The 25,063-nt window shown below is 43.8% G+C and overlaps 1 protein-coding gene across 1 annotated transcript in view; it reads right to left on the bottom strand.

Annotated features, from left to right (window-relative positions):
• Window positions 1–1,195: 1,195 nt before the first annotated feature.
• The window catches only part of GPR180 (G protein-coupled receptor 180), a 552,808-nt gene continuing 528,940 nt past the window's right edge, over window positions 1,196–25,063 (bottom strand). The window contains exon 9 of the mRNA XM_044073002.1: window positions 1,196–2,718. Within this exon, the coding sequence (XP_043928937.1) occupies window positions 2,560–2,718 (159 nt within the window). The 3' untranslated portion in view covers window positions 1,196–2,559. The remainder of the gene's footprint in view (window positions 2,719–25,063) is intronic.

Genomic DNA, 25,063 nt, shown 5'->3' with positions numbered 1-25,063 from the left:
AACAAGCAGAATATACTCAGCTGACAAATGAAATCACAAAATGTCACCACAGTAGAAAGCTGTACTTCACTCCTGCAAGTCAAATTACAAGTATGCAACACCTTTAAAAACATGTCATTGTTTTATGACCTGTAAGCAGTACATTACAGCACTAAACAATGCATGAATTGTAAAAGCAGACTATACGATACTGTGGTACTCCTAGAGAATTCACTCATAAATTTTAATCAAATCAACTACAGTAAGGCTTAAACTTCAATGCAAACTCTCTCTCTGTCTCTTGTGGTCCTTTGCTTGGTTGTCAGCATAGTGAAATTATGCACTCTGTAGAAAAAGTGAAAAGGCAGATGTGCATATTATAAAACAAGTACCGGAAACTGGTGGTAAAATATGCAGAGAAAACAGTAGCAATTGCAAACAATTCGACAGATAGTAGCTCAGCTTTGTTAAGATTTATGTGACATATGTCATGTAGCAGTAACCAGAAACCATGAGCCAAAGCTGTTAGATAAACTTCGATACAGACAGAAAACATGGCAAAATACAACTGTATGAAACTGTCTCTTTTTTGTGTGTGTCGATTGGCATATTTCAATTTGTTCTCGCTGCAGGACGCTCTAATGTTAAACCCTACTATTAACTGTAATATAATTTCCATTGCTGGGAAACAGTGTTGTCAGGTTCTCTTTAAATGCAAATGACTCTACTTCACTGGCATATATGTTAGCCGTGACAGCGACTACTCAGTATTATATGAACACATTGTTCAAATGATGCAGAAGTAGCATGTATCCACAAGGTGTACTGCTTAGTTATATATGTGATGCAGAAATATGCCACTGTTCTTTTGGAATGGTTTCCATGTTCTACTGTGTTAAGTGGCTGGGTCTCATTCCTCAACAGTTGCAAGAATTTTTTTTATCATTTTACTCCCTGATTTGCTCATTACTGTAATGCATGGTGTAATATATGACACACTCTTCTATCTGAATATTAATAACTGATATATTAATAACTGACATTTTTATTTCAAAGGCTCTTTTTAACACACATTTAATATTTTCTAAGAAAAAGACCTACAGCTTTTCCATGATACAGTGAACTGGATGGTCAAAGTACAATGAAATCTGACATCTTACCTTCACCCCCTTAAAAATACATATTCTCCCCAAAATAATAAAATTGCACTTCTATCAAAGGTTTTGTTGTAGCTTTATTTTTTCTGCAAAATGAATGTAGTACTGAAATTGGAATCTTCTGGATGTAACTAGACAAACCTACTAAAGAGTACATTCCACTTACCTAAAGGTAACTTATTTGGGATACATTTTCCATCCCACTGTTACAATTTCATAGTGGGATTATAAACAATGGAATGGAAATCCAGTTTTGTTTAAAAGTACTGAGTTTTACAGCACAAAATCAATCAAATTAAAATAAAGAAAGCATTTGTTCTACCAGTACAGAACAGTACATGAGGAAAATGACATAGATGAAGTGCAGTATAACAACAGTGGCCAAAAAATGGTATGGTTTACTTAAACACAGTACGGACTGTGGAACAAACAAGCAAGTGTTAAGAGATGGAAAACAGGATCAGTCTGAAACTCTACAGTTAGAAGCACTGGTGAAACAACCAACAGAAGTTGTAGGCAAAACAAGAATGCCTTCTGGTATCTGAAAATTAGTAGTCTAGCGAGAAACCTACTTCTTGACTTACAAGCAGCATGCCACAGATTACTGCCTATATAACCATACACAATGTGCTGCGGATAGCAGAAATCCTGTCCAAGACTTCTAATATTTTCACCATGTGTGGCACTGTTCCAAGAAATACATACAGAACATAACACTTGCAAAAAAAAAAAAAAAAATGTATATATATATATATATATATATATATATATATATCCGCATGGCAAACTGACAAACTGGTGACAGTGTTGCAGAAATCCATTATTTTTCTCTAAAATGTTGCAGACGTAAAGCTACTGCTCATGGTGCAGCATCTCTAATTTAATAAACCTTGAGGTTCCTTAAGTACACCATCTGATGTCAGTGCTACCACGTGGAGCTAGCACCACATTAACTTCCAATAAATGGCCCACACAGATCCACAAACACATAAATGGCTCTTGAGATGGTACTGAGTGCATCTGGCCGCTTTTTTTGTAACCTTTTTACCATGGAAGGGGCAGACCACCATTGAGTGGTATGTCATGAGTCAGATTAATTTTTTTAGTGAGTTCTTCCACAAGGCCTTAAATCCAGTCAATGTCAACAAATATAAATAAATGCTATTGTTCACCTCTATATACGGTGAAAGTGATATGTTGCAAGACACGCATCATAAATGTGAATTAGATTTTCTTAAATAATTTTCCATACACTGAACTTTCTGTCCTACATGAGGCAATAACGCTTAATCCATATATTATATGGTTAATGAGAAGGTTGCCATGGACTCCTGATGTGCGGTCAGTTAAACAGTACATTAGCTGTACCAGTGGTCTTCATTGGACACCCTCATATTTTTAAGAAGTCTTTTAAACACAAACATCAAGAATAATTTCGACTCTTGTATCCAGAAGACATGGTCAGTGGTAATGTTACTGATGAGAGTGATGAAACTTCCCAGTAGAGGCTGCGAGATAGAAAAAGTCTGTACAAGATAATCATTGAGATAGATTGGCACAGGATAACCCCAATGGTGATAAGCTGAAAAAATAACACAACAGGTCAGAGTTTGTTATACAAAGCATAGCAACTTTAAATTAATTGTGAAACTGCAACATATTCATAAAGAATAACTGACAATATTTTTAGGGAAAGATCATCATTCACAATAAAGTACAGTTTTGTACCTACCATAAATGTAGATGTTCGAGTGCTAATACAGCTGCAGTCATAACAGATGGGTTTTCCTGCCGTCAGGCGGGTCCTCGGTTGGCCGAATTCCAAAGTCTAGGTACGGCATCGGTTGTCGTCGCTTCTTCCCTGGCGTCAGTGTGACAGGGGTATAAAAGAACCAGCCGATGCCATTTTCTTCAGTTTTTCTTGCCCCAGATGTCAGGTGCCCCCAGAAGGAAGGCATTAAATAAATTTATGTAATAATGCAATGCAGTATAATCAAAAAACAGTAGTTGTAAGCAAATACACCATAAAAGAATACCCCAATCAGGTTGTATGAGGAAGTGTTAGCCATTAGGCCTGTACCAGAGGGGAAGGAGGGAGGGAAAAGTACAGTTTTGTACCTACCATAAATGTAGATGTCCGATAGGTATGCATCTGCAGTCCTAACATATGGGTTGTCCTGCCTCAGGCATCCCTTCGGTCGGCCGGATTCCAAAGTCTGGGTCTGGCCTCGGCTGATGTCGCACTTCACCCGACGTCACAGCTGCTGGGGTATAAAGGCATCAGCCGACGCCATTTTCCTCAGTGTTTCTTGCCCCAGATGCCAGGTGCCCTCTAGGAAGGCTAAATTTGGATAAATGCAAATAATTCCAAACAGTAGAGAGCAAAAAATATATATATATATATATATATATATATATATATATATATATATATACATATACATATATACAAACAAATACACCATAATAGATTCCCCCAGCTAGCTAAAAGAGGGGTAAATACCCTAGGAATACCACAGAGGGGAAGGAGGGTGGGTAATCCTGACTGCAGATGCATACCTATCGGACATCTACATTTATGGTAGGTACAAAACTGTACTATGTCCTTCAAGGATGCATCTGCAGTCCTAACATATGGGTAGAATACCATAGCCAAACTGGGGGAGGAGGCACTAAGATAAAGATGGTGTAGTCAAGATCCCTTGCAACACAGCAGTTGCAAAACATGCTCGGGATCTGGAGTATAAAGGAAGGTTATAATGCTTGGCAAATGTATGCACGGAGCTCCAAGTAGCAGCTTCTAAAATGTCTTTGGTAGCCACTCCTCGTAGGAAAGCTGTAGTGGCGGCTGTAGCTCTTGTGGAATGAGGTCTGATATTTTCAGGAGTTGTCCTTCCATGAAAAGAGTAGCAAAATCGAATGCAATTTCCTATCCATTTTGAGATTGTCTGTTTTGAAATTGCTTTTCCTTGCATTCCTGTTGCATATGCTACCAGAAGCTGGTCAGTTTTTCTGTTGGTCTTAGTTCTGTCCAGATAGTAGCGTAATTGTCTGTGCACATCCAAGGTATGTAGCAGTCTTTCCCCCCTGTTCTGTGGGTTGGGGAAGAATGTATGTAAATGAATCGCTTGGTTCAATGATACTCTGGAGACCACTTTTGGCATAAAGGTAGGGTTAGTTCTCAGAGACACTCTATCCTGATGGAAGATAAGGAAGGGCTGTACTGCCATTAATGCCTGTAACTCAGATACCCTTCTTGCTGAAGTGATTGCTAGCAGGAAAGCAGTTTTCCAAGACAAGAACTGTAAATCTGCTGTTGCTGCTGGTTCAAAAGGGGGAAGTGTTAACTTTTCCAACACAAAGTTGAGATCCCATGTAGGTAAAGGTGGTTTCCTTGGAGGCTTTACATTTTTGATTCCTCTCAAGAACTGCCTGAGTAGAGGATGAGAGAAGACAGGAGGATCCATGTTGTATTCTGCTGAAATTGCTGATGCATGAATCTTAATGGAGGAGTAGGACAGGCCATTGTGGAACAGTTCTGCTAAGTATTCCAGGATGTGTGCTATGTTTGCCAATGCGACATTTTCTCCCTTTGCTGCACTCCAAATGAGATATCTTTTCCATTTGGCTGAATAAGTTTTCCTTGTGGAGGGTCTGCGAGCCTCCAGGATAATGTCCTTAACCCTCTGAGATAAATCTGGGTTATTTTGTTTTATGCAATATTCCAAGCAGCTAGCTACAGTGTTTTCAAGTTTGGATGTAGGATCTTGTAGTTGTTCTGTGTTAGAAGTAAGGGACATAGAGGTAGAGGCCATACTTGTGTCCGAAACATGCTTCTCAGTAGCGGGTACCAATGTTGCCTCGGCCAGTCTGGAGCTATCAGGATTACCCTTGGCTGATCCTCTTTGATCTTCAGTAGGACTTTGTACATCAAAGGAAGAGGTGGGAATGCATATGCTGTCAGGTTTTTCCAGCTGAAGGAGAGGGAGTCCACCCTCCAAGCAAGTGGGTGGTATGCTCTTGTGCAGAATTTCTTCAATTGTTGGTTGTGTGGGGAGGCGAACAGGTCTATCTCTGGTAGTCCCCATTTCTTTGTTATGGTTTTGAAGATATCTGGATGCAACATCCATTCGTGAGCATCCGTGGTAGTTCTGCTTAAGGTGTCTGCTAGTGAATTTTCTTTTCCTGGTACAAATCTGGCCTAAAGTTGAATGTTGAGATTCAGGGCCACATTCCACAGGTCCATTGCCATCCGGCATAGAGGATATGAGTGTGTACCTCCCTGTTTGTTGATGTACCACATGACTGTGGTGTTGTCCGTCCTTATCAGCAGGTGACCTTGTTGAAGGAATGGTCTGAATGCCTGGATCGCATGTTTCACTGCCAGCATCTCCTTTAGATTTATGTGTAGATTCAGCTGGTCTTGGGTCCATAGGCCTTGTATACACTTGTCCACCATGTGTGCCCCCCAGCCTAGGTCTGAGGCGTCCGTGGTGATGGTCTGGCTTGGATGAGGTTTGTGGAAAGGCAATCCTCTGTTCAACTGACAGGCCTGAGCCCACCACAGGAATTCTTGCTTCAGGCATGGAATTATTGGAACCTGGGCTTCTAGACTGTGCTTGTGTTGAGACCATACATTCCTTAGGTACCATTGAAACTTTCTCATATGCAGCCTGGAATGCGGAATCAATATTATGCAGGATGCCATGTAACCCAGGGCTTGCAGGACTTTCCTTGCAGTAAGCTGAGTTTGTGTTGTTAATGTCATGAAATAGACTGGTAGTTGCTTTTGTTTTTCTTCTGTGAGAAACGCCATCTGAGTGGATGTATCCAGTTCTGCACCCAAGAATGTTATCCTTTGGGATGGTACTAGTCTTGACTTTTGCATGTTGACTGTGTATCCCAAGGCTTGCAACAGTTGTATGACCTTTTCCAAATCTTTTGTTAGTTTTGCCTTGTTGTCCGCTTGTATTAGGCAGTCGTCCAGGTATGGGTAAATTTGAATTCCCTGAAGCCTGCAATGAGCAATTACTGATGCCAGGCATTTCGTGAATACTCTGGGCGCAGTAGATAAGCCAAAGGGCAATGCTGAGAATTGATAATGCTCTGATCCTGCAAGAAATCTGAGGTGTCTTCTGCAATCTGGTCATATAGGGACGTGCAGGTATGCCTCCTTGAGATCTAGAGTCACCAGCCAAGACTCCTTGCCCAGCATGGGACGAAGTTGCTGGAGGGTCAGCATTTTGAATTTTGGAACAATGAGGTATGTGTTCAGAGCGGACAAGTCAAGAATAGGCCTCCATTGATTTTCTTTTCTTGGTACAAGGAAAAGCCTGGAGTAAAATCCTTGGCCTTGTTCCATAGGCGGTACCTTTTCTATAGCTCTCATCCTTAGTAAGTTGTTGATTTGTCTTACAGCGTCTGTTTTTTGGCTTGGCGGTAGGTTTGGCATTCCTCTCTTTTTTGGTAGAGTGTGGAAGTGAAACCTGTAGCCCTTGTCTATTGTTTGTAAAGTCCATTTGTCTCCTGTAATGTAATGCCAGTTGTTGGAAAATAAGGCTAGTTTTCCGCCCAAGGGTGCTTCCAGTTGTTCCCTGGTAGGCGGAATCTGAGCCAAGTCATTGTGTCTGTCCTGTGGAAGTGGTTGTAGTTGAATCTGTGGCAGTACTTCTCTGGTTGGTAGGTTGCCACTGACGTCCCCTGTAGGCACCCCTGGATTGACCTCTGCCTCTTGGGCGTCTATCTCTGCCTCTCTGTGCTCTGGAGGTGTCTGGAAAGGACCAATTCTTCGAAGGCCAATTTCTGCTAAACCTCGGAGGTTGGACCTGTAAGAAATCCTTGACTATTTGGACAGATTTTGCTTTTTCTTCCACCTTCTTTAGAACCTCCTGTGCAGGGGAGCCAAACAAACTTTGTTTCTCCATAGGAGCATCTAGGAGTTTTGACTTAACATGGTCTGGTAAGGATTGTTCTTTTAACCAGGCATGCCTTTGAATCACTGTTCCAGTCATAGCTGATCTAAAGGAAGCCTCCAGTGCATCATAGCCACATTTTAAGAAATGGTTACTGACCTGCTGAGAGTTATGTACCAAATCCTGAAGGGACTTGCGGTCTATAGGTTCAGGAGAGGACAGTTTTTTATTTAGCTGGTCTAAAAAATTCCTGGTACTGAATCATGTGAAATTGACAGTTTAAGGCCCTGGCCGAAAGAGTAGCAGAAGTATAAACCTTTTTACCCCATCTCTCTAATGCTCTAGATTCCCTTTCAGAGGGGAGAGGGTTTTTGGCAGAGGCAGCTGCCATACCTTTAGGGCCCTGTGAAATGGTTTCAGGGTCTGCAACAGGAGCCTTATACAAATGGTAGTGTGTGTCCGGGACCCTGTAATATCTGTCAGGCTTGGCAGGGGCCTTAGGAAGAGAATCAGGGGCAGTACAGGCATCATTATATGCATCATCAACAACTGTTAGTACTGGAGGAATGGCTAAAGGCCTATGCTGTGGTAAGTGTAAAAAAGTCCTTAGCCTTTTCCTTGAATCTGAAAAATCCTGGCCCTGCCATTGGAAGTGTTCCCTCATAGCATGTAAGGTTTCCCCAAAAGAAAATTCTTCAGGAGGAGAAGCAGAAGGAATGGAGTCTTCTGCATCAGAATCCTCATAAGGAGAATATGGGCCTTCCTGAGGGTCTGAAATATCTGAGTCATCCGAGGAATAGTCTGTAGAGACAGGTTCCGGGGGTTCAGTCCTAGGCCTCTTATCTGGAGGAGGTTGAGAGGCCCTGTCTGGGTGTGGTTGGGATCCCCTGATCAAAGAAATTAGATCCTCAGCCAGGCAGAGCATTTGGGAACTAGAGGTAGGCCTGTGTGAGGGAGTTTTAGCAGGTAAGGCCTTAGAAGATTTAGCTGCTTTAGCCCTGGAAAAAGCCTTGATAGACATAGAAGCAGGGGGTCTAGCAGCCCCACGTGCAGGGGTAGATATGTCTAAAGGAATAGTATCTGACAAATCCTGGGTGCCTGTTTCTGTAGGGGTAATTTCAGTAGCAGATTCAGCCAAGGTCTGTGAGGCCTCGGCTATCGGAGGCATGCTTTCGGCCGAAGGAAGAACCGAGGACTCTGTTTCAGCCGAAACCGAGACACTCGCAGTTGGCCTAACCGTGGTTTCAGCTGAAACCGCGGACCGCGAGTGTCGGTCCTTTTCCTTGCGCTTTTTAGCTAATTGTGTAGTCGGAGTCTCCGACGGCATTTTGTATGCAAAAGCGGGACCAAAAAACTCCTCTGCAAACTCCAACCGACGTCTAAGCATCTGTCGGTTGAAGGAAGCACAGGCTAGACAAGCTGATACGTCGTGGTCTGGGCCTAAACAAGGAAGGCAGTAAGAGTGGAAATCCTTATGAGGTATTTGTTTCCCACAAGTTAAACAATTATTTACTTTGTCTGACATTGGCTGAGGCAAGAAAGAGTCCCCAACGGGGTACTTAGCTTTTTTAGAAGTCTTCGGTAGTAGAAATCTCTGGATCTGACCGACCGGCACTTGCGAACAGCTTCTGCTTCGGGCACCGGGCGGCAAGAAAGACTGAGGAAAATGGCGTCAGCTGATGCCTTTATACCCCAGCAGCTGTGACGTCGGGTGAAGTGTGACATCAGCAGAGGCCAGACCCAGACTTTGGAATCCGGCCGACCGAACGGCTGCCTGAGGCAGGACAACCCATATGTTAGGACTGCAGATGCATCCTTGAAGGACATCCTGGACTGCAGCTGTATTAGCACTCGAACATCTACATTTATGGTAGGTACAAAACTGTACTATGTTCATCGTGCATACAGCTGCAGTCATAACAGATGGGTAGAATACCAAAGCTAAAAAAGGGGTGGTAGGCACTAGGAGGAGCCAGGATGCCCTGCAAAACTGCAGTGGCAAAGCCTGCTCTAGATTTGGAGTATAATGGCAGGTGATAGTGCTTGGAGAAAGTATGCACAGAACTCCAAGTGGCAGCTTCCAAAATATCTTTGGTAGGAACCCCCCTGAGGAAAGCTGCAGAGGTAGCTGTGGCCCTTGTGGAGTGAGACCTGATGCCTGCAGTTACAGTTTTACCATGAAGAGAGTAACAAAAGCGTATGCAGTGGGCTATCCATTTTGAGATTGTCTGTTTGGAAATAGGTTTCCCTTGAGCCCCTGTAGCATAGGACACAAAGAGTTGCTCTGATTTTCTGAATGGCTTTGTTCTGTCCAAATAATAACGTAGTTGTCTGTGAATGTCCAAGGAATGTAGTAGTCTCTCCCCTTTGTTTTGAGGATTGGGGTAAAAGGTAGGTAAGTGAATAACCTGATTCAAAGCTACCCTGGATACTACCTTTGGCATAAAGGAAGGATTGGTTCGTAAGGAAACTCTGTCCTGATGGAAAATGATGAAAGGCTGCACAGCCATGAGGGATTGTAATTCCGAAAACCTGCGAGCTGAGGTGATAGCCAGCAGGAAGGCTGTTTTCCAGGACAAATATTGTAGTTCTGTTGAGGCAGCTGGCTCAAAGGGAGGCAAAGTCAGTTTCTCTAGAATGAAATTGAGATCCCAAGCAGGTACTGGTTGTTTCCTTGGGGGTTTTATATTCTTAGCCCCTCTGAGGAACTGTCTTAAGAGGGGGTGAGAGAATAAAGGAGGATCAGTGTTGTATTCTGCAGAAATGGCTGAGGCATGGATTTTGATGGAGGAGAATGGAAGTCCACTGCTTAGCATCTCAGTTAGGTACTGTAATATTTGAGGTAAATTCAGTATTCCAGGGTTCTGGCCCTTTTTCTTATTCCAAGTACAAAACAGTTTCCATTTGGCGGAGTACGCTTTTCTAGTAGAAGGTCTTCTGGCCTCCAAAATGACATCCTGTACCTCCTTGGAGAGTAGGGTCTGTTGTGATTTTAAGGAATCTTCCATGCGGCTAGACTGAGTGTTTTCAGCTGACTGTGAAGAGTTTTGAAGTTGTGCTGAGTCAGCAGAAGAGGCGTTAGAGGCAGGATCCATGGTGGGGAATGTGTCAGGCTCCTCAGGAGTGGGTACCAGTGTTGCCTTGGCCAGTCTGGAGCGATGAGAATCATCTTTGGTCTGTCTGCTCTGGTTTTTAATAGAACTTTGGGCAGCAGAGGAAGAGGTGGAAAGGCATAAACTGTCATTGTTGTCCAACTGAAAGAGAGTGCGTCCACTTTCCAGGCCTGTGGATGAAAGGTCCTTGAGCAAAATTTTGCCAATTGGTGATTTCTGTGGGAGGCAAAGAGATCTATGTCTGGCCTTCCCCATGCTTGAATTATCTTTGAAAAACTTGAGGATGCAACTTCCATTCGTGTGGATCTGTCATATTTCTGCTTAGGTTGTCTGCCAGCGTGTTTTCCTTGCCTGGCAGGAACTGTGCTTGAAGTTCGATTTGCAATTCCAGAGCCATGTTCCAAAGAGACATGGCTAGCCTGCATAGGGGGTATGAATGGGTTCCTCCCTGTTTGTTTATGTACCACATTACTGTGGTGTTGTCTGTCCTTATCAATAGCTGGCCTGGATGCAGCAGGTCTTTGAAGGCTATAATAGCATTTATTACTGCTAGCATTTCCTTTTGATTGATGTGTAGGTGCTTTTCCTTTTGGGACCATCTGCCCTGAATGCACCGATCTGTCATGTGCGCCCCCCAGGCGTAATATGAGGCATCTGTTGTGATGACTTGACTTGCTTGAGGCTTGCAGAATGGGAGACCTGTGTTTCTTTGGCATGCTTGAGCCCACCACAGAAATTCCTTTTGAAGATATGGAATTAGTGGTATTATTGTTTCCAAACTGTGGCTGTGCTGAGACCATAGGTTTTTTAGGTACCACTGAAGTTTCCTCATATGCAGCTTTGCACATGGGATTAGTAGGATGCAAGATGCCATGAATCCCAGAGCCTGCAGGATTTTCCTTGCAGTCAGCCTAGTGAAAGTTGCCAGTTTTCTGAAGTATTGAGTTAGTTGACCTTGTTTCTCTGGCATGAGGTAGGCCATCTGGGTGTTTGTATCCAAGTTGGCACCCAGGAAAATTATTGTTTGAAAGGGTATTAGCCTTGATTTCTTTTTGTTGACTGTGTATCCCAGGGAATTCAACAACATTATTACAAAAGCCAGATGTTTCAGAAGTATGTGCTTGCTGTCCGCTTGGATCAGGCAGTCGTCCAAATATGGGTATATTTGTATCCCTTGCAGTCTGCAGTAGGCAATTACTGATGCTAGGCATTTCGTGAACACTCTGGGCGCAGTAGATAAGCCAAAGGGCAATGCAGAGAATTGATAATGTGTTGAACCTGCAAGAAATCTGAGGCATCTTCTGCAATCTTGTCTGATTGGGACATGCAGGTATGCCTCCTTGAGGTCCAATGTTACCAGCCAAGACTCCTTGCCCAGCATGGGAAGAAGCTGCTGTAATGTGAGCATCTTGAATTTTGGCACGAGTAAAAATGTGTTTAGGATGGATAGGTCCAAAATAGGTCTCCAATCTTTGCCCTTCCTTGGTACCAGGAATAGTCTGGAATAAAAACCTTGACCCTGTTCTTGTGCAGGTACCTCTTGAATAGCTTTCATGTCCATGAGATCTGAAATTTGTTTTAGTGCCTCTGCCCTTTGATTGTGTGGCAGGTTTGGCATGCCTCTCATTTTTGGAAGGGTGTGAAAGTGGAATCTGTAGCCTCTGTCTATAATGCCCAGGATCCATTTGTCTTTTGTGACAATATGCCAAGTTTTTGAAAATAATGCCAGTTTTCCACCTAAAGGTGCTGCCATTTGAGCCTTGCTTGGCATGAAAAGGGGAAAGTCATTGGTTTTGCTTTCTGAATGGCTGTGAACTATCCTCACCACCTCTTTGTGTAGGTGCTTGCCATTGTCTGCCTCTAAACGATCCTTGAGATTGCCCTCTAAATCTTTGGGGTCTGTCCGTGGCTGGAAAGGACCAATTTTTTGAAGGCCAATTTCTACTGAAACATGGAGGTTGTACCTGTAGGAAATCTTTCACTGTTTGTATTGATTTTCCCTTTTCCTCCATTTTCTTTAACACCTCCTCAGCTTTAACACCAAACAATACATCTTTTTGCAGAGGTGCATCCAGTAATTTAGCTTTAACATGATCTGGTAAAGTTTGCTCTTTGAGCCAAGCATGTCTACGTATGACTGATCCTGTAACAGCAGCTCTACATGAGGCCTCTAAAGCATCAAAACCACATTGCAAGGTATGTTTACCCACTTGTTCTGCACTATGTATCAAATCCTGCAACTCCTTCAATTCTGGTTGTTCAGGTTGTGACATTTTGCTTCTCCACTGTGATAACAGAAACTGTTGGTACTTTAACATATGGAACTGGCAGTTTAATGCCCTCATGGATAAGGTGGCCGAGGTGTACACCTTTTTCCCCCACCTTTCTAAGGCTCTGGAATCCCTCTCTGAAGGTAATGGATTTTTAGCAGTGGAGGCCTTAATTCCCTTGGGGCCTGTGAGATAGTTTCTGGGTCAGCCGCATGGCTTTTTTATAGGAATTGGTGTGAGTCAGGAACCCGGTAATACCGGTCAGGCTTGACTGGGGCTGGAGGTAAAGAGTCTGGGTTAAGGCAGGACTCCGAATACACATCATCAAGGATATCTAAGACAGGAGGTATAGTCAGAGGCGTGTGCTGAGGGAGCAAGAGAAAATCCCTAAGCCTTTTCTTGCAGTCGGAGTACTCTTGGCCTTCCCAGTGGAAGTGTTCCCTAAAGGTATGCAAGGTTTCCCCAAAAGAGTAATCCTCAGGGGAGGGGGGGGAGACAGAGGGAATGGACTCCTCTGCATCAGAATCTTCAAAAGAGGAGTAAGAATGTTCCTGGTCATCAGAATGTTTTGAAATAATGGAGGCCTGGTCCGAGGAGGGGGATTCTTCCTCCACTCTGGGCCTTATGTCGGGGGGGGGGGGTTTGATGGAAAAAGAAGAGGAAGGCCTGAAGACACCTTGAGAGGAGGCAGACCTGTCTAAACTCGGAGTTTCACCGCCAAGAGTGGCTTCGGTATCTGTAGTCAGGGTGTGGGCCGAAGAGCCTGCGACCTCGGGTACAGAAGACACCACCAATGAAGTGTCGTCGGTAGTCAGGGGCTGCGTAGGCGCCTCGCTGAGAACTGGACCACCTGAAGTCGGCTTTGGCGTGGTGTCGGTAGAGGCCGCGGACCTCGTGTGTCGGTCCTTATCTTTGCATCTGTTAGTCAAAACGGGAGTCGGAGTATCCGACGACATTATGTAGTTAAATTTTTTGCCAAAATAGTGCTGGGCGAACTCCACCCGACGCTTAATGCTGCGTTTGTTGAATGTAGCACAAAAACGACAGGCCGAGACGTCGTGGTCTGGGCCTAAGCAAGGAATGCAGAGGGAATGAAAATCCTTATGCGGTATTTGCTTCCCACATGAAATACAATTATTAACTTTGTCTGACATCGGTCTGAGGCAAGAAAAGTTTCCCCAATGGGGTACTTAGCTTTCAAGAAGACTTTGGTTGCAAGATATTCGTAATCTCAGGAGCTGGCCGACCGGCACTTGCGAACTGCTTCTGCTTCGGGCACCGCACAGCAAGTAAGACTGAAGAAAATGGTGTCGGCTGGTTCTTTTATACCCCTGTCGCACTGACGTCAGGGAAGAAGCGACGACAACGGACGCCGGACCTAGACTTTGGAATTCGACCGACCGAGGACCCGCCTGACGGCAGGAAAACCCATCTGTTATGACTGCAGCTGTATGCACGATGAACATCTGATATGTACAAAACCTGACTGTCTCACCACTATCTAGGTTGTACACAAACAGAAAATGAATAATTTCTGCAAAAATAAAATTCTTTGTACTGCTATGCAGTATGGTAAAATCAACATCTATAGTGGCATATAACAGCACAGCTTTCTCCCATCCCCCACTTATGACTGTTCTCTTTACATTTCCCATGATGTCTGTAAGCATATGTTTTCGGTCAGCAATTAACAGAACACCTGCCATCTTATCACAGTCCTACATTAGTCTGGGAACATGTCAATGTGTTGAAGGCAGTTTAGTTGCACTCCTATTGACAGGAAATATTTAGCCAAAAGCACTTTCAGTGATAATGAAGAATTCCCTTTTCTCCACTGTTTTGATGCCTCTAAGTTTAGGACATACGGGGGCAAGACATTTACCCCCTTCAAAAAAAAAAAAAAAAAAAAAAAAAAAGATTTTTCTGAGTTTTGCTGAAAGTGCTTTAAATATTTATGTTTAATTTGCATTTGACCAAACTGTCATTAATCTATTGATATGAATCCCATCCATTTCAATACTACATACATAAAAGAACTGTTCAGAGCTGTGATGATGTGAGCCTATTGCCATCTGTGCCGGGAAGAACTGGGTAGTGCATGTGTAACATATGCCAGCATAGTTACCTGGGGATTTGTAAATAATTTTGTCTCATTTGACTATCACGCTGACTTGTACAGATGCTTGTGTTGAAGATGTGTCAAAAGTGGGTCTACTTCTGTTTACCGAAAGGCCAAAATACAGAAGACCACAACGCAAAGACGAAAATCACGAAACATGGAACCATGACTCAGTTAAGTATGCACAGGTCAAGTGAATACTTTATCCAATGGGGATTATGCCATTTCTCCACTGTAGTGCGATCCTGGAGTTGGTAAATATAGTTGGGGGGGCATAACCCCCACCTAGGTGGGTTTTAAGTGGTGCGTTGTTAGTTACTGTTGTTTTGGGCAAGTATTCAATTTCCCTGTGCATACTTGATTCACGATTCCATGTTTCGTGATTTTCGTCTCAGCGTTGTGGTTGTCGGTATTTTGGCCTTTCGGTAAATAGAAGTAGACCCATCAACAGTGTTGCTATGGCTGACTGAATGTTTGTATTTAAACAAAGAATTCTGGAAGGGAACAGCAGAGGTTTTTGAAAGTGTTCTATAATTCTCAAATACTGCAAAAGATCTTAGCTAAGCTCTGAATGTGTATTGTACCACAGTCATGTTGATCAAATGTGATGTCATTCTATAATCAGCACTGACAGGATGGAACTCACACAATAGCTTGTTTTGTTTTCTTTGGAGCCTGATATAAAAATCTATGACAGATATTACAATTAATTAGTTGAGTTCAGTTCAGTCTGTTAGAAGCTCATCACCTTGCACTGTGGAAGTAAGCATCTAATCTTGTCTTGCTGTATTAAGTTAGCTAGGTAAAGTACAGTTGTGTACACTTACCATAAATGTAGATGTTAGAGTGTATTCACACTTGGGTTATCCTGCCAGGGGTAGCCCTCAGTCGGCCCAAATACCAGAGGTACAGTATTTCAGCATCGGTTGCTGTTGCTCCAGGACTGACGTCAGGTCGTCAGTAGTACAAAAACAGGCAGCCAACGCCCAATAGGGAGCTAAGTTATGGTGGAGTACCACCACCAGTAGAAAGTAAATACCAATAGCCCTGTAAGGATGAGGAAGAGAGACAGAGAGAGAGAGAGACAAAGGGGCTGGAGGGTGGGAAACCAGGACTGCAACAGTGAATACACTCAAATATCTACATTTATGGTAAGTGTACACAACTGTACTATGTTCCTAGTGTTTCACTGTAGCAATCATCACACTTGGGTTGATTCCCAAAGCTGAGGAATGGGTGGAGGCAGTCAAGAAGAGTTGGGGCTGGCTAGTATGCCCTGCAGGACTGTGGTTGCAAAGCCTGCCCTGGATTTTGAAAAGATAGACAGGTGGTAATGTTTGGTGAAGGTATGAGCAGAACTCCATGTTGCAGCTTCCAGGATGTCCCTGGTAGGGACCCCTCTGAGAAAGGCTGTAGAGGTTGAAGTTGCCCTAGTAGAATGTGTTCTGACCCCCTGTGGGGTGGTTTCCCATGGTGTTTGTAACAGAAATGGATGCAATGTGCTATCAATTTCAAGATAGTTTGTTTTGATATGGCTTTGTCCTCTGCCCCTGGTGCAAAACTGACAAGTAACTGGTCAGATTTCCTAAAGGGCTTAGTCCTATCCAGGTATAATCTGAGCTGTCTGTGCACATCTAAACAGTGGAGGATCCTTTCCCCCTTATTTTATGGTTTAGGGAAAAAGGTGGTAAATAAATAGATTGGTTGAGAGCCACACTGGACACCACTTTAGGCATGAAAGTTGGGTTAGTCCTGCGGGAGACCCTGTCAGCATGAAAAATTATGAAAGGTTCCACAGCCATAAGTGCTTGTAGCTCAGACACTCTTGTAGCTGAGTTGTTTTCCAAGAGAGGAATTTTAACTCTGCTGAAGCTGCAGGCTCAAAGGGGAGGGGGGAGCATGAGATTTTCCAACACAAAGTTATGGTCCCAAGCAGGGGTAGGGGCTCTTCTTGGTGGCCTTAAGTTGTCAGCCCTTCTCAGGAACTGTTTGATGAGAGGGTGTATAGAGAGATGGCTCAGTGCTGTAATGTGTAGAGATGGCAGAGGCATGTACTTTAATGGAAGAGAAGGATAGGCCCCCTGTGGAGTAGTTCTGCTAGGTAACCCAGGATGAGAGGTAAGGAGGGCTGTGCTGGGTCAGCTCCTTTAGTCTGGATCCATGAACAATACCTTTTCCACTTGTCAGCATAGGATTTTCTAGTACTGGGTCGTCTGGCTTCACGTATGACATCCAGGGCCTGTGGGCTTAGGCTGGTCACTGGAGGAGAAGTCGTGGAATAAGCCAGGCTTGCTAGATCCACAGTCTGCAACTGTGGATGCAAGAACTCTCCCTCCTGCTGAGTCAGGAGAATTGGAATCTGGGGAGGTGCCATGGAGGCAACAGGGACAGATTGCACAGTAGTGGGTACCAGTGTTGGCATGGCCAGTCTGGGGCAATCAGGATTGCCCTTGGTCTTTCCTCCCTTATTTTGAGTAATACTCTGTTAAGAAGAGGTAGGGGGAAATGCATAGATTGAGGTTTCCCCACTGGAAGGATAGGACATCCACTTTCATAGGTTCATACTAGGCTATCTGCCCTAGGGCATTTATAAGCCTAGCCAGAGTGTGTTTGGCTTTCACCACCCATTTTAAATTAATTTTGCTATGCCTTTTTTTGAGTTTAGTATACTGTGCCTCTGTCTAACAGTGACACAGAAGTGATAGCTGGGGTAAACCTACGATCTCCCATCCACTCATCAAGATTCCTCTTGAAGAGAGTCAATGTGGGACTCTGCCTAACCTGGACTGGGATTTTATTCCAGAGTGAAGGGAGCCTCTGGGTTATGAATCTGTCCCTCCAGCATGTCCTATTTATTTCAGTGCTGAGGTTCAAGTCTCTCAGCGTAGCTCGATGGGATTTGGATTTTCTGAGGTGCAGCATGTCCATTAATTCGGGTTGGACATGGCTTTATACGTCAGGCACAGATCGCCTCTGAGCAGGCGGTATGCCACTGAGTAGAGCTGGAGTTTCTTTAACTGGGCAGCATATGGCATCTGTTTGAGCCCTTTGATCCTCTTGGTGAGGTACTTTTGGGGTCTTTCCAGTTGCTGCAGGTGTCTGGTAAGGTACATCCCAAAAGGGGCATTGCACTCAATTATGGGCCTGATGAGGGATGAGTAAAGAGGTACGATGACCTCCCCTGATCTAGATGTGAACCCCTTCATGATTAGGTGGGCTATATAAAATGTTTTTCTAACCACTTTGGCCACTTGGTTGTCAAATGAGAGATTGCTATCAACTTGGGTCCCCAGGTCCCTAATGACTTCTTCTGTACTTAATGGATTACCACCTATGTGGTAATTTGTGGGCACTGCCAAAGGGGATGACTATACACTTTTTGGCGTTTAGCTTGAGGCCATGGCTCTGGCACCAGTTGTCTGTTTCTATGAGGCCCTTTTGGAGGATGCTTGTGTCGGCTGGAGAGTTGATTATGGCACCCAGTTTGCAGTCATCTGCGAACTTGGTCAGCCACAGTCCTTCCGTGTTGGCCTGTACCGCCGAGAAATATATACCGAACAAGAGAGGTCCCAGGACTGAGCCTTGTGGGACGCCACTTGTAACTGGTTTGGAGTCTGACATGGCTCCAGCAATTCTAACCATGTGGGTTCTGTCCTTGAGCCAGTTTGCAACCCATCTAGTGACATAGGGGTTTATATTTAAGCTGGTGAGCTTATCTATAATGCCCGAGTGGGGTATTGTATCGAAGGCTTTTGCGAGGTCCAGGTAGGCTGTATGGACCACCTTCCCCTCGTCAATGGCCTTGGTGACTGTTTCAAAGAAATCGACCAGGTTTAAGAGGCAGGATCTGAACTTAACAAAGCCAAACTGGGTAGGATCCAGTGTCTGTAGGTCCCCGATATCTTTATTTATGAGGTCCATGATGATCCGTTCCATAGCTTTGCAGACCAAGCTAGTCAGGCTTATGGGGCGAGTTTCCAGGATCTGTTGAGGCACCACCTTTGTGGAGAGGGACCACTGTTGCTGTACGCCACTCTTTGGGTACATATCCTGTAGTAAGGCTAAGATTGAACAGTAGTTTTATGTTTGGGTTTAGCTCTTCTTGGAGTTCATGTAGGACGCAGCCCGGGACACCATCTGGTCCCATTGATGCTGTGTTTTTTGCTTTGGAGAGGGCGGCTCTTACCTGAGCATCTGAGATGTCAGGGGGGCAGCACTCTGTTGGGATAGATATTTGCCCTTTGGTGGGGAGAGAGGGGGAGAAGTTTGCACTGAACCTGTCAGCTAGGATGTTGGCAATGTCTGTGGGCTCGGTGTATTTTTTGTCATTTTGGACTAATTCTGAGCATATCTGGGAATTCCCACCCATGTTCCTAACATAACTAAAGAAAGCCTTGTGATTATCCTTAGTGTCCTGTGCAATTTTTCTCTCGAAGCTGGCCTTAGACGATTTTATGAGTGCCCGTAGTTTTTTGCTAATACTGATCAGAGATGCCTTCCCTTTTTGGGATTTTGCTCTATCATGTAGTAGCTTCCTCCTTCTACTGTATAGTTTGTTTATGGCTGGGGTCCACCAGACAGGACATCGGCCTTGCTATGAGGTTCCCTGGTGCAGAATTTGCTGAGCTTGTGGTTGTAGGGGGAGGCAAATAGGTCCACCTTCGGGGTACCCCATTTGTGGGTCACAAGGCTGAAGGTGTTGTGGTTTAATTGCCACTCGTGTGGGTCTATGAGATTTCTGCTTAAGTTGTCTGCCAGAGAGGTTTGGTTGCCTGGCAGAAATTGAGCTTGCAGGTGAATATGCATGGCTGATGCCATGTTCCAAAGGGTCATGGGCTAGCCTGCAGAGTGGGTTCTCCCTGCTTGTTGATGTACCACATTACTATGGTATTGTTGGTTTTGATTAGTAGAGGCCCCGGAGAGAGCAGGGATCTGAAAGCTGTCCGAGTGTGCTGAACAGCTAGCATCTCTTTTTGGCTGATGTGCAGATGAATTTGGTTTGGGCTCCAGTGGCCTTGAATGCACCTGCTGTCCAGATGAGCACACCAGGCATAGTCTGATGCATCGGTGGTTAGGGTCTGGGCGTCGTGGGGTTGTGAAAAGGGAAGTCCCTTGTTGTGGTTGCATGCTGCTGCTCCCCAAAGAAAATCTTTCCTTAGACAAGGTATAATAGTTTCCAGGTCCTGAGAATGTTGACACCAAAGGCTTTTTAAGTACCACTGAAGTTTCCTCACATGCAGTCTGGCATATGGAATTAGTAGAATGCAGGAGGCCATGAACCCTAGAGTTTGCAGGATTTTCTTTGCGGACAACTGGGTTCTGATGGTCAGTTGAGAGAAGTAGCCTGTCAGATAGGCTTGTTTTTCTGGAGTTAGAAATAACATCTGGGATGCTGTGTCCAGGCTTGCTCCCAGGAATACAATTCTTTGACCGGGGACTAGTTTGGATATCTTTTCGTTGACAGTGTACCCTAGTGAGGGTAGTAGGTCCTTTACAAATGTCAGGTGCTTAACAGCTTTTCCTGACTGTCTGCCTGAATCAGGCAGTCGTCCAAGTAAGGATAAATTTGAATATTTCTTTGTCTGCAAATAGCAATGGCTCGAGCCAGGCATTTTGTGAAAACTCTGGCAGCAGTGGATAAGCCAAAGGGAAGTGCAGAGAACTGATAATGCATAGATCCTGTCCTGAAATGTAGATATTTTCTGCAAGAATCTCTGGTTGGGATATGCAGATAGGCCTCTTTGAGGTCTAGAGTGGCTAACCAGGCATCTTTGGACAGCATAGGGAGAAGCTGCTGCAGTGCGAGCATTTTGAATTTTGGTAACACCAGGAATGTGTTTAGACTAGATAGATCTAAGATTGGGTGCCAGGTGCCCTCTTTTCTGGGTACCAGAAAACGTCTGGAATAGAACCCTTGGCCTATCTGATCTGCAGGAACAGGCTGAATTGCCCTCATGGAGAGCAGGGAATGAACTTGTTTTGTGCCTCTGCCCACTGGTTTGGAGGAAGATCTGGGAATCCCTTTCGAGGAAGATCTGGGAATCCCTTTGGGGTTGGCAATGTGTGGAAATAAAATTTGTACCCCTGCGACATTATGTTGAGGACCCATCGATCGTTGGTAATGGAGGCCCAGTTTTCTGCATGGGAGGCAAGCTTTCCACCTAGGGGCATGAGCAGAGGTGAGAGGAGGAGTTCAGAAGTCATTGTGAATTCTTTCCATAAGGGGGTGGCTTAGCACTCCCTGGTTTAAAAGTGGAGGTACTCCATTGCTTAGATCTCTGCATACCCTGAGACTGCTGTCAGGGGGGTCTGTTTCCCCTAGGTTTAGTCTGAGGGGGCCTAGAGGGGGCTGGAAAGGACAAATGTTTTGAGGGGTAATGTCTACTGAATCTTGGAGGCTGAACTTGCAAAAAGTCTTACAGACTTAGCTTTTTCTTCCATCTTTTTTAAAACCTCTTCTGCTTTGGTGCCAATCAGATTGTCTTTGTTCAGTGGTGCGTACAATAATTTTGATTTGACATGATCTGGGAAGGACTGTTCCTTAAGCCAAGCATGCCTTCTAAGTACAGAACCTGTGACTGCTGCCCTGCAGGATGCTTCTAGGGCATCAAACCCACATTGCTGGGTATGCTTACTGATTTGGCTTGCAGAATACATAAGTTCCTGTAAATCTTTATTTTCTGCACAGTCAGGGAAGGTAGATAATTTTTGTTTAATGAGTTCCATGGTATGTTGCTGGTATTTCAGCATGTGGAACTGACAATTTAATGCTCTAATGGCAAGAGTTGCAGAAGTATATACTTTTTGACCCCATCTGTCTAAGGCTCGAGAATCCCTGTCCGGGAGGGGGGGGGGGGGGATTTTTAGATGTGGTTGCTTTTATTCCTTTAGGTCCTTGGGAGATGACCTCTGGGTCAGCAGTAGGATTCTTGAAAAGACATTTGTGTGAGTCAGGGACTCTGTAATAACGGTCAGGTTTCCTGGGAGCAGGAGGTAAAGTATCAGGAGTTAGACTGGATTCCATAAAGACATCATCCACAACATCCAGAACAGGAGGGATAGCTAAGGGTCTGTGTTGTGGTAAATCTAAAAATTCCCTGAGTCTCTTTTTGGACTGAGGATAATCCTGGCCTTCCCAATGGAAGTGATCTCTCAAAGTATGTAGGGTTTCACCAAAAGAAAAATCCTCTGGAGGAGAGACAGAAGGAATGGTTTCCTCTGCATCTGAATCCTCATAAGCAGATAAGGGCATGTCTTCATAATCAGAAACCTCAGAGTTGTTGGACTCTTGGGCAGATAAAGCTGCTGGGGACAAGTCTCTTTTTCTTTTATTAGGGGAAGGCTGGCTTCCCCTAATCAGCATGATAAGGTCTTCCGCCATTTTAAGCATCTGTGACTGTGGCAAGGAAGCAGGCATGTGAGTTTGGGTTGTCGGTCTTTTAGGCGTAGCTCGTACTCTGGGCCTTAGAAACTCAGTAGTTTTAGAAAAAACTGAAGATGTGAAAGAAGTAATCGGTTTGTGCTGCATATCGGTAGTGCGAAGAACTTCCTCAAAAGCCAGTGCCTGCACAGCAGCTCGGACCCATCCAAGGTAGAGACATCGGTAGGTTCCGTAGTCAAAGAAGAGTCTCGCGGCATACTGGACTCTGTACAGGTTTCAGTAGTGGCCTGTGAATCCACTGATGCAGGCATCAGGGGCTGCGAAAGCGTCTCACTGAGTACTGGCGAACTGGTGACTAGCTTAATGGAAGCATCATCGGCAGTTTTGGACCTGTACGGTCTGTCTCTGCCTTTATCCTTATGTTTTTTCAGAAGATCGGTAGTCAGACGGCTTACTGAAGCCATTTCGGTATACGGAGATTGACAGCGAAAGTATTTAGCTACAATAAGGGCGCGATGACGAATAGTTTGGGCATTGAACAAAGCACAAAACTGGCAGCGAGGGACGTTGTGGTCTGGGCCTAAATAGGTGACGCAGCAAGAATGAAAATCTTGGTGTGGTATTTGCTTTCCACAGGTGAGACAATTATTAACTTTATCTGACATCGTTTAGAGCAAGAAAAAAGGATCCCCAACAGGGTACTTAGCTTTAGAAGACTTCAACTTCAATTTCGGAAATGGAAACTCAGGTAGCAGCTGACCGGCACTCATGCAAACTGCTTCTGCTTTGGGCTCCTCAGCAAGAAAGACTGATGTAATGGCATCGGCTGCCTGTTTTTATACCACTGACGACCTGATGTCATTCCTGGAGTGACAGCAACCGACGCAGAAATACTAAGCCTCGGGTATTTGGGCCAACTAAGGGCTACCCCTGGCAGAATAATCCAGGTGTAGTGACTGCAACAGTGAAACACAAAGAACATCAGTTATTCTTTAGACAGTCAGGAAATACAGTGAGATTAGTCAAGTAGTGTTTTTCTGCATCTGTTTGAATCTGTTCAACTGTGTTATTTTTATTTCTCCTGTGACGGAAACTCTGATGTTTATTGTACTTAGAAGGGGTATTTAGTATTCTCATGTATTCTATTTTATTATTAAATATTTTTATACCTTTCATTGTGGCCTTTTAGAGAATACTTTTGAAGTCTTGAGAGTACTTGTGCTTACACACACACACACACACACACACACACACACATTTTTATTAATATATATGCATGGGTGTCAGACATCTTTTCAAAATTCAAAATGACAGAAAGCCTACACCTAAGAGACCGACATAATTTGGTCAACAGACAGGTGTGTGAGATCGACAATGCCCAAGTACGGCAATATTTCCTTTCACCACGGATTGTGCAATCGCTGACTTAATATATATAATTAGCAGGGGATGTGGGGGGTTGGAGAGGGCTTGCCCCCATGCAAAACACAACGTTATTTGTTGCATGCTTTGAGGTTCTTTCTTGGTGCATACGTAGTAACATGTCGAAGTTCAGTTTATCAACCTTTTGCGGTTGATGTTTTGGAGATAGACAGTGAGTTGACCCATATACACATCAAAGACATACATAAAAAGATGGGTACATGATTTACCTTCAGTTAGCCGACTAATGCAAATGTCAACATCCTGTAGTTAAACCACTCTGTATCGAAAAATGAAATATCGACTTCCTACTATGCATGTGTCGAGGTTGCTTCTTGCCGCATGCAATATTACTTAAAAAAAACACCCCCCCTAAAAAAAACCAAAACATAAACATCCCCCCATGTGGGGGAGTGCACCCACTACACCCCCTGCTAATTATATATACTAAATCCAAGATTGTATTATCCCTAATTCAAAGAAATAGTCTCCTACCTGGGGACAGTTGATGTTATACACCTCTCTACTATCTGTACAGTCGAGCAAATGCAGTCAATTAAACAAATATCAATTAAACTCCCTGTTGACCAAAACAATGGAACCCAACCCAGATATATATACCACAAACATTCAATTAAATAACTTAGCACAAAAAACGTGGGTAGAATATGAGAAAAATAACAGATAACTACATGATGCCTGCAAATAACACCCAGAAAAAAAATCATTAAAAAGGCAACCTTTTCTACACTTCTCCAATATCTAGGAGGCACATAATACAGAGCATTATGATCAGGTCTCTGATAATAAACAACTTATTATGTGTTCAAAATGTGGATGCCAAGAGATTCACCTCAAGAGTGAGGCTTGATAGATGAATCTTTTCAAACATGTCAAGAACACATATAATAAGGATTATGAGCAGTGAGACACAATCATAATTACTTGCACTGTTTGGAGATTTATCTGTTCCATGTTCTATCAGTTAAAGAAAAAAAATACTGGGAGCACAACGTATTTTACCAGTTTCAACACAGACAAAAAAAAAGTGACCCCTGAAGATGGTTAGAAGTTTTGTTCTGCTATACTTTTTGTTTGCAAGTTTGGCAAGGCAAACTACCTAATCGCTTTCTTTGCAATGTAACCTTCTACTACAGTTCCTTTGCCAGCCAGCATTGTCTGCTGTTAACAATGTGAGATCTGATCTTAATGATGGTTAGATGTGCACTTTCTGACATCAAAAAGGTGCTTAACAATCATGCCTTTTTCAAGTGTAATCACAGCAATCTATACACTACAAAACTTGTTAAGCACCTTTTAGAGTTGTTATTCTCTAGTCTCATGCTAGAGCTTGCACAACATCTACACAGAACAGTATCAGAAAATGGTAATACCTTCAAAACCTTTAAAATGCTTTGCCCTGCTACACAAAAAATCAGACTGAAGTGTTTAAACCTGTTTGTTCCTGACAGATACACCTAAGCTTCTGGCTATCACCTGTGTGACAGCACTGAGAGTGTTTACAGCTTTCTAGGCTATAAAATTCATATGCCTACATTTTTTCTCTAACTTGTAGTAACAAAGGGGTAGCTAAAGCTATTTGTACTACTGAGAATTATGATTGGTCACTGATGAAAACTGTTTATTAATGTTCTTGAAGTGGATTCAAGAAATTCACCCCTCAAGCTTCAGTTATTAAAGCCATTAATT

This window comes from Protopterus annectens, chromosome 5.part1 (assembly GCF_019279795.1).
Source record: "Protopterus annectens isolate FY-2018-M chromosome 5.part1, PAN1.0, whole genome shotgun sequence".
Lineage (NCBI taxonomy): Eukaryota > Metazoa > Chordata > Ceratodontiformes > Protopteridae > Protopterus > Protopterus annectens.
The sequence above is the reverse complement of the archived record's forward strand: the minus strand, read 5'-3'. Positions and strand labels throughout refer to the sequence as shown.